The sequence below is a fragment of the Strix uralensis genome, chromosome 4 (genome assembly GCF_047716275.1).
Source record: "Strix uralensis isolate ZFMK-TIS-50842 chromosome 4, bStrUra1, whole genome shotgun sequence".
Taxonomy (NCBI): domain Eukaryota; kingdom Metazoa; phylum Chordata; class Aves; order Strigiformes; family Strigidae; genus Strix; species Strix uralensis.
Window position 1 is genome coordinate 50,416,625 of NC_133975.1, and position 12,609 is coordinate 50,429,233.

Here is a 12,609-nt window from a genome sequence, read left to right on the forward strand (position 1 = left end):
AGAAAAAGATTGCCTCTTGGAGAGTTTAGTTACACATGCTGTTCAAGTGATCCTGACAAGGATGAATGGTAATAAAAATTGTCCATCCTTTGAACGTGATTTGGATTACACTGCAGAAATTACATGTCAATATTGGATAGAGCTGTATGGGGGATATACAGAAGAAATATAGGGTTATATGTGGACATGATTTGTCATTCCCCTCTTGACACCACTCTCTCTACGTGCCTGTTCTTTATTTATAGGCAACAAGCATGCTGACATTTCAATATTCCTTCAGCTCAACAGTTCAGAGTACAGTCACAGCAAGAAAAGCAACATGTGTAACCATGAATAGCCTGAGATTAATTTCACTGGATTTTCCAAGAATTAAATTTTATATTGAAAGGTAAGCCACAATGCTAATTTTACAGGAGTTTTGAAAAGGAGAGGTCAAATTTTAGGATTAAAAAAGAAATGTATGAATAGCATTTGTAAGATAATAAAGAGACTGGAAAATAGCATACAAAATTCCCTTTACATTTTAGTAGTAATTACAGGAGACAATAAATGCTGTCCTGTCATGCAACATAATGTTTTACTTCATCTAGTTCTGAGCTTGAATTGTATTACTAGGGTCAAAAGTCAGTTTTAGCTTATTTCTATGAATTGTGTCTTCACTACTGACAGAAATGGGAATGATCATGTATACACAAATGTATGCAAATGCGTGGCAAATAAAAGTTGTGCTATTGTAATTAGAAGGATGAAAAAAGTCTATGAATTGAATTAGGCTTCAGTTAATTTAAATAATGTGCCAGGGTATTGTGATCATGAGCACTTTAGAAATATCTCAACAGTGATGATTTTCCATCTCTCATGCCCCCTTTGAATATAATTTTTATTATACATTAGGAAATCATGAAAACTTAAAGTTTTGACCTGGTAATGATGCAGAATGAATATGATTCTTCTGCTAGCAGAAGACTAAGAATGTGGAAGTATTTCAGACTAAATAAGATGAACATTACATCTTGCAAATACAAGATATTTTTTGTATTTTAAGGTAGCAGGAACCATTGCACTCAGGCAAAAAATCACTTCCTGGGGACAACAGGAAGTGTAATTTAAGTGTTTTCATTCACTAAATCTGTTTTTAAACTAGAGAAAAATCAGGCCTGTAAATTTTTGGAAGGCTTCAACAAATACCAAAATAAGAATCAGAATAGAAACATTCAAGCATGCCACTTTCCCAGTTGTTAACACACCAGGTGTAATCTTAGCGCATGTGAACTGCACTAAGCAGTTAATTTTTTTTCAACAAGACATTTTTCATCAAGAAACAAAAATAAAAGTCCTGCTAGACTAAGAAATCTCTGGTTCAGCCAACATTATGTCAGTATTATTGGGCTTCAGTTGCTAACATCTTGCAAGCTGGAGAATTAATAACCAGACTTAAGTTGCCACCATTCACTAATGAGGCTGGAACGTGACCTGCACACCTAACCAGCCGTGAATAAAAAAAGAAAAAGCTCGAGGCTCATTTACTACAACAGTCAAACTACTACATTTTCTTTAGTGCTAATCCAAAGAAGGATGAGTCCTACTGCTGCAGCAGTATATCAACATTCAGCCAGTGTAAGCACCAGAGTAAAACAAGAGACAATTTACTTCAGAAATTCTCAGTATGTGTTTTCCTTTTGCTATAAATATTTCTAATGTCTTGCCCTGGGACTGGATGATAAACCCATATTAATCCTCCTGGAATGCTGTATTTCCTGTAATTGTGTGAGATGGGACCAAGGTTTTATCTGCATATTTTACATTCTCCTTTTGCAAATTTTTGCATTCCTTTCTCAGTCTTAAATCCTTCCTTTGCCAATAATAATTGTGTACTCCGGAGCTATCAACACTAGAAAATTTTGTATGTTTCTGCACAGATGAAATGCAGAGAAGAAAGTAACTCAAACCCACCTCCTTTATATGCACCCCTCCAATCTGGACAAAAGGGGGGTGTACTGTATTAAAATGTAGCTGAATTAAAAGTGTTTTACTTATATTTTCAATTAAATCAGAACATCTCACTTGTTTTCTCTCAACTTGAAGTAAGTCTGAAATTGTTGTCCAGATACAAATTCAGGGCATGACCACATCCATAGATTTTCAGAATATAAAGGCTGTGTTACAACCCTGAAGGTTTTGTGGAATAAAGTTGTCTCTGAGAGAGCTGCTTCAGGACTGATAGGTTGTTCCTGGCTCCAGCACAGTGCTGAACACATGGCTTTTGTGAAAGCATCCCAGAAACTGATTCTGATACTCTCTTCCTTATTTTCCAGACCATTGAACTCTTACTGATCAGGAATTGAACACTGTAGAGGTCCTTTAAACAACTTCTGGCATTTAGACAGCATCAGGAGGAAGGGAGTTCACAGTAGATATAAAAAATGTCTTTCTGCAAAGCAGTTCCCAAACTGATAAAGTTAACCGGAGATAAACATTTAGGAGATTTTGTCCATAAAGACAATTTAACTAGTCAATGGGAACAACCAGAAAGCACAGGTGAGTGTGTCTGGGATCCTTTTTGCCCTACTAATTCCTGGATGCCACTGCCTGTCCTTGGAAACAACAAAAACCCATGTAAATTGAAGCAAGGCCCTTTTTGGAGAGAGGAGGAATAGCCCATCCCTCCTCCCATGGTATAAAACCCCAGGAAATTATATCCAGCCTTTTCTCTGCTTTTCATGCTTTCCACCTCCTAAAGCTCTCTGCTCAGCAGCCCCTTGAAGAATACGACATTTCCTTTGTGCTAATGAAGTTGCAAAAAGCAGCCTAAGATTTGGACTGAATGAGCTGTTTCTCTGTGAGGAAAGAGTGCAATTTCTTTCTGGGTAAAGGAATAAGCATTATGAAGAATAAACAGTATGAGTAACTGCAGGCTTAGGAAGGCAGAGGTTTGGGGCTGGCTAGAGGAGTTACAATATATACGCATTGGGGAAGAGTAGGAGAGACTACGGTGACATAAAATGTGACAGAAAACAAGATGTGAGGGAAGTCTAAAAAAGGTTTGAAAATCATGCCTTAGGGAAAATCCAAGTTGCTTCAGTGTTCAACTGAGAACCGTTGTGTACAGATCTCACTCAGAAACTGGCTAGTGCAAAGCTCTGATGCAAGGTGCAAGTTTTCTGTGAGAACTGTCCATCCAGCTCAGGATTTTGCCAACAGTATCTTGCAGAAATGCTGCTAACCTTCATCAGTCCAGACCTCACTGGGAGCTCCAGACATTTGGCAGACATTTGGTTTTCACTTATGTAGCTAAAACAGAGGAAATTTGGTTACTGTCGTGCCATCGCGTTATAAACTTTAACTTTGTATTTTTTTAATCACATGAATCTTTTTCTTTTGAATGATGCAATAATGATTATACTTGGTGAATATGGAAAAAAATTCTGAACCCAGTGACTGTGCATATGTATATGCAAAGCAATAAGGAGGTAAATAAATAGGATAAGGCCTCCATTGTTGGACTATAATGCTAACAAAACTCAACATCAAAGTGTTCAGCAAGAGGTCATTGACACTAAAAACAGCAGATTGCTTTGTAGTAGCAATGTATGAATGACATGAAACTATTTCTGGAAGTCAGAAAAAAGAATAGTTCTGTAGCTCAATTTTTCATCTCTCTAAATAGTGTATGTATCTCCTTGATTACCCAAGAGCTGTCAGCTCAAAATGACAGTTGTTTAAATAAGTATGTATAACTGGAGTGCAGGACTCCTAAACGCCTGGCAAAATAGATTCTTGCAAGCATGAGTGTGAAACACATAAATCCCCTAGTTGATGTCAAGCCTTAAGCCTCTTTAAAGCCAGTGTGGAGACCCTGATGATGACGATGCTTGTCATCATCTATTCCTCTATTGATATTTGGTGATTAGAGTAAGGGTTGTGGTATAAAATTGAAAAAGACAGGACTGATACTAGGTTTATTTTTATTTTTCCCTTAATTGCTACTGAGGTATGCAGGTCCTTCCTTCTTATCCAATAAATTGAAAAATAAATGTCTGAGAAACACTGCTACATCTTGCATCACGTTTGGCTGATGGCTTAAAATAAGCAGGTGTCATCCCAAATTTGTCAAGGGTCCTAGCCAAGTTCTCAATCAAAACTATCAAACTGTTTTTCCATTCTTCAGCTTTTATAAAAACCAAATTGTTTTAAGAAGCTGTGTGTTGTTGAATGTATGACTGAAAGATAATGTCTGTAACAGATCAAAATAATTTTTTTAAAAAGTTTGAAACTCGTAATATTCTATTTGTAATAGTCTATTTTGAATTTTTGAAAAACTGCCACATTAGAAAAGCATTTTTCCACACGCATTAATGTAACTAGACTGTTACAACCTCATTAATATTAAACTTTTCAGCACCAAACTCACAAATCAGTAATTATCATACAATTATTTAATTGCAGAATTATTCTATTGCTGAATATTAATGTACATTTGTGAACACTTCTAGTAAGTGTGAACTATGTTGATGGTCAGCACAAGAAAAACATGACAGAATGCCTGACTGCTCACAGGTGGTACTGTGAGGAAAAAAACAACAACAACAACAACAACAACAACAAAAACAAAACCAGGAGACTGAAAATTTTGGTATTGAACTGTGAAGATTATCCACCTGTATGTCATATATATTTCCCGTGAAAGGCAGTTAATATGCATTTCATGGCAGAAGAACAGAAGAAAACAAAATCGGGGCTACTCATATCTGTAACAAATTTCAGTACTGTGAGAAACTTCTAAATTTACTGCAATGGACAAATTTATGACCTCACTTCGCCTTTTGAAAATTCTTTAGGACTCTCTTTGCTGTCTTCTGTAAGTTTTTCCCTTGTCAGCTCTTTGCACTGAAGTGCAAACTACAGCAGAAAAGCTGGACTCTCATCCTGGGGCTAGCATTGTATATTCTTAGGTATTAGACTCACGTGTGTCCAATGTGATAATACTTCTTAAACCATGCTTCTGCCAGCTCACTTAGCACAAAATCAACACTGTCCACTGATAACTCTGTGGTTATAGAGTAAACATTAATACTTCAGGACTCAAATCAATTTGGCCTTGACAGCTTCTCTTTCTAAGAAGCATTTACCTTTGAACCAGCTCTTTCCCCTTCTGTATTTCCTCACATTTTTTCTATTTCTTTTCCTCATCCTCTTTAATCATGAAGTCAGTAGAAATAGATATATTTATTACCCCGTGAGTGATAATACTAATAAAGGAGAAAAGTACTGTTAAAGAGATATTTGTTAACAGGACAGGAGAGGAAAGGGTGCTTTTAGTCCATAAAAGTTGTCAAACAGCAAAAGTAACCAAAATTATTTATAAAACTAATTTAAAAAACTAACAACTGTAAGAATCTCTGTCTGAATAGGTTTTTCCTACTTGGCTGCCAATTTTTGGTCTTTTGAAATGATTGGATTTGCTTTCATGCAGAGATCCTTCTCATTTTTTGAGAGGAGTCTCAAAATCCCTAGTTTTGTGTAAAGGTAATTTCCCAGTCTTTCAATAGGAAAGGTCCTTATTCAAGGAAATCAATAATCTTCTATTTTAATCATCTTCACTCATCATAAAACCATTTACCTTTAGGCTGTTATCACGCCGATATGCTGGGAGCCACAAGCAGTTGTAACAATGCAAGGAGAACCCACACCTAGCTGGAGACATTTCAGGAAGCCTGCAGGCTCCTGATATGTCATCCTCCAACTACACTAAAACCCATTGGACCAGCTGAACACAAATGGAGATCAAATTATCAGATCTTGGCCCTCAGCAATGTCAGCTTTTTATATCAGCTATATTGCCAATGTCAGTTGTCTATTGAATGAGATCTGTGTTATTTTTACTCAGAACAAAAATAATGTTGTTATGTCCAAAGGCTACATTTTCCCTTTTGAAAACACTCTTTTTCATCCTTTGCATTTTTTAAAAATCCTTTGTCTGCATTCTTTTGTGGTCTGAGGCTCCTGTATCTCAGCCAAACACTGATACATTCATCGCAGGCTTCAGCTGCTTTGCAGAACCTGAATAGACATTGAGGCTACACGGGCGACTTCAATTAAGCAGTTCTATAGAGCTGATATTTTTTGTTGAAAAACAGTGTCTTTTTGCAGGGCCAAACAAAGTGGCAATTCCAGGGATGCAAATCAGAACAACATACTTAAAAAATAGTAACTGCCAAGGCAACTAAGTGTAAGCATTCAGCAGAGAGTACAAAGACCCATTTACCCAGTTGTTTCCTTCTTTTACTCTACCATTGTGAAATTCCAAGTATGTACATTACAGCAAAGATGCATATGATAAAGTAGAATTTCAGTGAGAAATTTCTGGATTTTAACATCCAAATTGCAGACTTTTTGAGACAGTAAGGTTTGTTTTCTTGAAGAAGTGCAGCTATGAACATATACAAAAGTCTTCTTATTCCTACGCACATGTACACAGCAGAGATTCTCACTGAAGTACAAGAATGCAATTATTTTTCCCTCACCCTGTTTGCAAGACACAAATACATTGTACTTCATGAAGGGCTTTAGAGCAGCATATGCCACATGCTGATGTGTTCCTCTCAACTACCTGAGGACTACAGCAAGTGCTCTGCTTCTTTCTTCTTTTTTTTTTAATACAATTTTTGCAATTTGTTTCTACATGTACTTTTTCTTCCCCTTTTATTTCTTTTTGATAATTTCTATCAGTTTATTTGCTGCAAAGTGAAAGAGGATCTTCGCTCCTTGACTTTCTGGAGAGAATTTCCCATGTGGCTTTAATTCCGGCTGCACTTGAAATGGTTGGGTCCAATTCACCCACCCCTCCTCTTTGTTTCCTTCCTCCCCTGGACCCAGCAACCCAGCAGAAGTCTTCTTTTGTGTTCCAATCTGAGCCAAATTATTGCAAATTACTCTGTCTGGCCTAGGCTATTATTAGACCAGCCAGCAACTGTGGCTCTTTTGATTATTTCAACAGCTGGTTTTGTTGCCTGTCTAGAGACCCAGAAGCACAGCTCTCTCCTCCCCCAAGAAACTGCTTACCCAGACAAAGGGCTGTGTCAGGATTTGTTCCAAGACTGCTAAGGTGGATCTGCCGTTGCTGCTCAGGAGCACTTCGTCAGAGCCTATCTATCTCCTGCAGACTTGTTAAAGCCTATCTCCTTCCTAGGTACCTCCATCCATTACACACTTTTATCAGGTATCAAGCCAGTGATGTGATGCTGCATTTGACAGAGCAACCCTAAAGCTGTTGATCACTTGAAAATACCAATATAAACTAGAAGTGCAGCACAGCTCACAGTCAGAGTATGGATGAGTGCATCTGGCAAGCACTCACTAGAAAAGAATTACTTGCAAGAAATGGAGCTCTAGACATCCACCCTCCATCTCTACTCCCTCAGAGTCCTTGTATATTAGCAGATTTTGCAGCTGAGAGAAGTACAGTGTATATGAACATACTGTCTTACACATTCCTGTATATTACCCTACATACGCTTGTTCTACGGGCATTTAAAACCTAAAAACAACCTCCAAGCTTGAAAGCTTGTGGCGTTTGTACCCTGGCAGTGTGAGTACACCTACAGACGACATACTCTGAAGAACTCTAGCTGCTACTGGTAAGCAACCTTCTTTTGGAGGCAATGTGCGTTATTGAATGTTTTTTGCAATAAATGTTTCAGAAATATGATTCAAGTATTTCATGCAATGCTGCCTTGCATTTTAAGTTTGTTTAAATGCTGGGAACTTTTACTTGTTTCCAGTAGCAGTGATTGGAAACTGTTTCCAGTAGTATGTTAATTATTGCTACCTGAGTCTTGTCATAGTTTGATCTCTTTCCTTCTGGTGAAATCTGTTCTCTACCAGTTCCAGGCATTTCTTGAACAGCTCCTCTAGCTCTAAAACTCAGTCCCTGTCTCGAGTGCATTTCCCACTGGCAGAGCTTGGTATATGGTCAAGTGGTTGCTTCAGAGAGTTCATCACTTTATATAGTTTAGGTATTGCAATTTGATTTTTAAGTAGGACTTTCCTTGTGAACTCTAAGCAACTCTTGACAATTGTCAACATTAAATATGCATGATCTTTCCATACTCTTATTTGACATTTTGGGGAATGTTTTCTTAGTCATAGCTAGAACTACTCTGTTCATCATGTTTTTGTTAAGCTTAAAATCTCTCCAAATATATTTTTCAGTATTCTGTGCTTGGAAGCCTCTTTGTTAATTTCATCAACAGCAACAAAAGGATTAATTCAATTTTCTGGATTTTTTTGAATTTGTGTTATGTTCTATGGTATATTTCTGCTTTTTCCTTCCTTGGTAATTTAACATGATAGCAAGCTTCCTTTCCTTCCATCCCCCCAGCAGCAGTGAAACACATGGTGTAAAAAGGAGATAATCAGGAAGTGGAAAATGGATGGTCCTTGTCACTCTCTGTGGTTAGTGGAGTTCAGGAGCTGAACACAGGTGCTTCATTTTGGCTCCATAGCAAAGAACAAGAATACAAGCAATACATACTGTTTGTTTTACAAGGGAGGTTCTCTTTTGTCTCTCACACATGCACATACCCATGACTTCCCTCTCCTCTGCTGTTCTTCCTCATACTTTCCGCATTGGAACTTCTTTTTTGTGTTTTTCATTGCAGGCGAGGCTTCGTGGCACAGCCCTATAGCATACCTGTGGCAGCAGTGTACCACTAAGGAACTTTGTAACCAGCTGGTCATCCTGTACAAGGTGTGCTGATCTTGCATTGCAATTTTTGAGGTGAGGTGACATCCTTTGATTTACCACGCAATCCACCCATGCAGAGGTCACCTCGAGCATGAGGCTTTTGAGAACACATACCTGTAGTGGAAAGTTTGATTTGTCTGTTACATAGTCCTGCTGTACACCCAGTTTTATGCCTGGCCTTACATCCTTTGAGAGTATAAAGCCTTATGTTCTTCTAAAGTGTAACTACTACACCCCTTGGACACTAAACGTTCCAGGGAAAAAAACCTTCTGTTAAGGAACAATGATCGTAAAGTCAAGTACTGAAACAGTAAGAAATGCATAGGCAATCATTTGTATTCACGCATTGTATTTTTCAGTTTTGTGATCCCATACGTTTTTTGAACCTGCAGTCTGCTTTATTCAGTGTACAAAGTAGATGGTGCTTAGTGAGTCAGCACAGATATTGCTTAACATTGGGGTTACTCAACGTTTTATTGTTTCTTCCTGATCTAATTTGTGGTCACATATTTTATTTATTTACTGTCCCTTATTCACCTGCTCTGAAGCTGAATTTAACTTCCTTATATGCTTTTTTTTAGTGGTGCCTAGTATGGAGTCATCTGTAAAAACATTTATGGCTTGGTTTTACAGTAACTGCATGATGTGAATAAGCAATATAATTTCAATTTTAGGTATGGGCAACAGAGGTGTGGAAAAAAAAAGTAAGTAATGCTGAAACTACACCTGACTTCTAAGTGTCCAGCCTGAAACATGGCCAGATTTTCCGTATCACTTCTGTGCTGGGAGCGTGTACCTCTCCGGTTTCAAGTGCGTCCGTAATATCACTTCTCCTGAAGTGGTTTAAACCACACTACCGAATCCCACGCCAAGAAATACATCCTCCTGGCCGCCCATTAGCGCCGGCCGCCGTTTGAACGCCTGCCTTCCCTCAGCCCTAAGCCGGTGGGCCTGCCGGGGCCCGGCTCGGTTCGGCTATGCTCGGCGCGGCAGGGCCAGGCTGCCGCTCCACCCCGTAAGCACCCCCGGTGCTGCTGGGGCGCCCGGCCCTCCGGCCTTTTAGCTCCCGACCCCCGCCGTGAGGTGAGGAAGCCCCTTCTCCCCCTCGGCACCGGGCTGCTCGGGTTCACAGCCCCCAGCTCAGTGCCCGCCACAGCCGAGCCCGGCCCGGCCCCGCGAGGTGCCCGCCGGCGGCCGCCAGGTACCTCCCCCCGCCGCCGCCTCTTCCGCCCCCTTTTGTGGCGGTGCCAGGCGGCCGCCGGGTTTCCTGCTGACGCCGGAGAGCCGCGGATGGGCAGGAAAGGCCGCCGCCGCCTCTCCTCCCGCCCGCCGGCTCTCGCCTCGCCCCCGCTCGCCCCGCCGGCAGGAGCGCGGCGCGGCCCGGGCTGAGAGCCCGCCGGGAGCAGCGGGGCGGAGAGGGCGCGGGCGCAGGTGCAGGTGCAGGGCAGGCCCGGGCAACGCGGGGGCCGGGCGGCCGTTCTGAGGGGAGGGCGCCGGCCGCGGGGCGGACATGGCAGCCCCCGCTTCTTGAATGCTGTCAGCCGCCCCCCCGCCGCCGATGGCCGAAGCCCGGAGGCTGGAGGAGGACGAGGAGGAGCTGCGGGAGCTCGGCAGGAGGCACCGGAGGGTCGCCCTGAGCTCGGCGGCAGGTGAGGGGCGGGGGCGCGGCGGGCCGTGGCGTCGCTTGCTTCGGGCTGGCCCAGGCCCGGTACCCGGGTCTGAATTCCTGTCAGGGGCTGGGCGGCGGTGGCGGCGCCGCCCCGACGTGTGCCGGCCCGCTCGGCTTCGCCCGAGGCCCGGTCCGTTCGCCCGAGGTCCGTGCTCCCCGCGGGCTCTCCTCGCCTGAGGCTAACGTGGACACGCGTCTGTACGCTTAAGATGCCGTATCAGGAAACAAAACACCGGTTTCCCTTGAAAGTACCGAGGTAGAGGAGCACCTAGATAGGAGAGTTGTCCACGTGTAGCCATTTCCATGTAGGTATGGACAGCAGGCCGGGACAAAGGGGAGGCAGGAGTTGGTGTATACGAGAAGGCATGGAGATGGGAGCTTGAGAGCAAAGCAGATTGATATGTCTTCATAGTGAGACTCGGAGGTCGCAACAAGCTTTCGTTTGAAATGGTGAAATCCAGTGGACCCTGGCAGCAACTGAAAGTGTTTAATTCGGCCATCATTGTTCATTGAGGGGCAATGCATATTATCACCTTTCTGGACTCCCTGAGGTGCGAATGCAGCATTTCTTTTTCTGTCAACGTAAAATTCCCTCCAGAATGAATCATTTTCCTAAGGTCTGTTTCCAGGGAAGACCTCAGCCACACTGCATATTTAAAGTTCAATTCCAAATATTCTGATTTTTAATAATTATGACACAACCTTGACAATACAGTAACTTCTACAGTTCATATGGGTTTGCATCCACTTGAGCAACAAGAAATCAAGGGTCCCCTCATCAATGAGCACAGCAATTTGAGGGATCTTGCAAGTGGAAAACTTGCAACAAGCAGGCCCTGTGACTCCTAGTGACCCTAGTTATGTCACTGTGTATCTGGGCAGGTGAACAATTAGCAGGAACCTATTGAAACCATTGTGGCTTGGCATGTGGAGTAGAGTTTTGTCTTGCCTAGGGTAGGGTACAAAAAGAAAAAAGTGTTGTTTCCTGTATGGTTTCCTCAATAGCTAAATGTTCACACTGCTAGTTATGATGTCTGTTTTTTTAAAGGTGTTTCTTTTGGAGATTTTTATTAGCGGAAAATGTATAATTGGTTCTACAGTTTACATATATATAGATAGATATAAATTTTTTCCCTTCTTCTTGTGGAACAAAGCTTGTTCTCAGAGTTTGTCTTTGGCACAATGCTACTAATCAGCAATAAAGGGCCTGTATCCTTTTTTAATATTTATTACTATTTTGTCCTGAGAACCCCCTTTGAAATGGGCCTGGCACTGTTTACCTCGCTAGTGTAAAGTATGTGTGAATAAACAGCATTCTGCTTTGGCGCTCTCGCCTTCTTTCCATCTGTTTGCAAGACTCTGCAGTGGAAAACGGCACAAAGACTCCCAGCAGAGCATTCTTAAGGCGTCGGTGACGAGTATCACCTGAGGTGGATGAGGTCGCTGTTCTTCCCTCACTTGACAATGGTCTTACACCTTTATTTACAAGCCTATTGAAAATAAGTGGGATTTTTTGATGTGTAATGTGCAGTTACACTGCCAAAATGGTAAACGGATGTTTAATAAGCCCACTAGATATTTTTGCAGGTTTTGAGAAATGTTATAGTTGCATCTTATCAGACTGTCAATTTAAGCATTTCTCTTAAACTAATTGTGAATGTGAGCAACTTAAATTTCTCATATGTTCAGTTTATGCGTGAAAGTGCATAAGGGCAGTTGCTCACCTTTGTCCTGCACGTACAAGGCGTGTATACAAAGTGGTAGTTGAAAGGTGAAAGTTCAAAATGCTTCTGACTTACTAAGCACTCAGACGTGTAATTAGCACTGTTTTATTGGAGGACCAGAACACAGGAGGCAATGGAATGAAGAAGTAGTATTTTCCTTTGAAGCTAGTCAAGAAGTAGTATTTTCCCTTGAAGCTAGTCACAGTTGTGCTACACCAGATACTGTAGGATGAAGCCAGCTAAACTAATCTAACAGCTTGCTGCTGCTGCTAGAGGTGTGATCTCTTTTGTGGATGTGCACTTCTGCTCTCTCTTGTGTGTCAGCTCTTCTGCTTGTCTGACCTGTTGGTGAGTGAAGTCACTGAAGTTGTGGTTTGGTGGGAGCCTGTGCTGATCTACTTGGTGGCTGCTGAGGCCTCTCTTGGAGCCCTTGTGCTCACTAGAACCTGCACCAACCTGTTCTGGTGTGT

General features: G+C 41.6%; 1 protein-coding gene across 4 annotated transcripts in view; it reads left to right on the forward strand.

The window, feature by feature from the left end:
- The first annotated feature begins 8,709 nt into the window (after window positions 1-8,709).
- The window catches only part of SH3D19 (SH3 domain containing 19), an 88,591-nt gene continuing 84,691 nt past the window's right edge, over window positions 8,710-12,609 (forward strand). For 3 of the 4 annotated variants that reach the window (XM_074866678.1, XM_074866676.1, XM_074866677.1), the window contains exon 1: window positions 10,258-10,395. Coding sequence is in view for 2 of the 4 variants with exons in the window: in XM_074866676.1 (XP_074722777.1) it covers window positions 10,278-10,395 (118 nt within the window). In the remaining 2 variants the exon portion in view is untranslated. Of the gene's footprint in view, window positions 8,780-10,257; window positions 10,396-12,609 lie in introns of those variants that run through there. The other variant, XM_074866679.1, reaches the window with a different exon arrangement.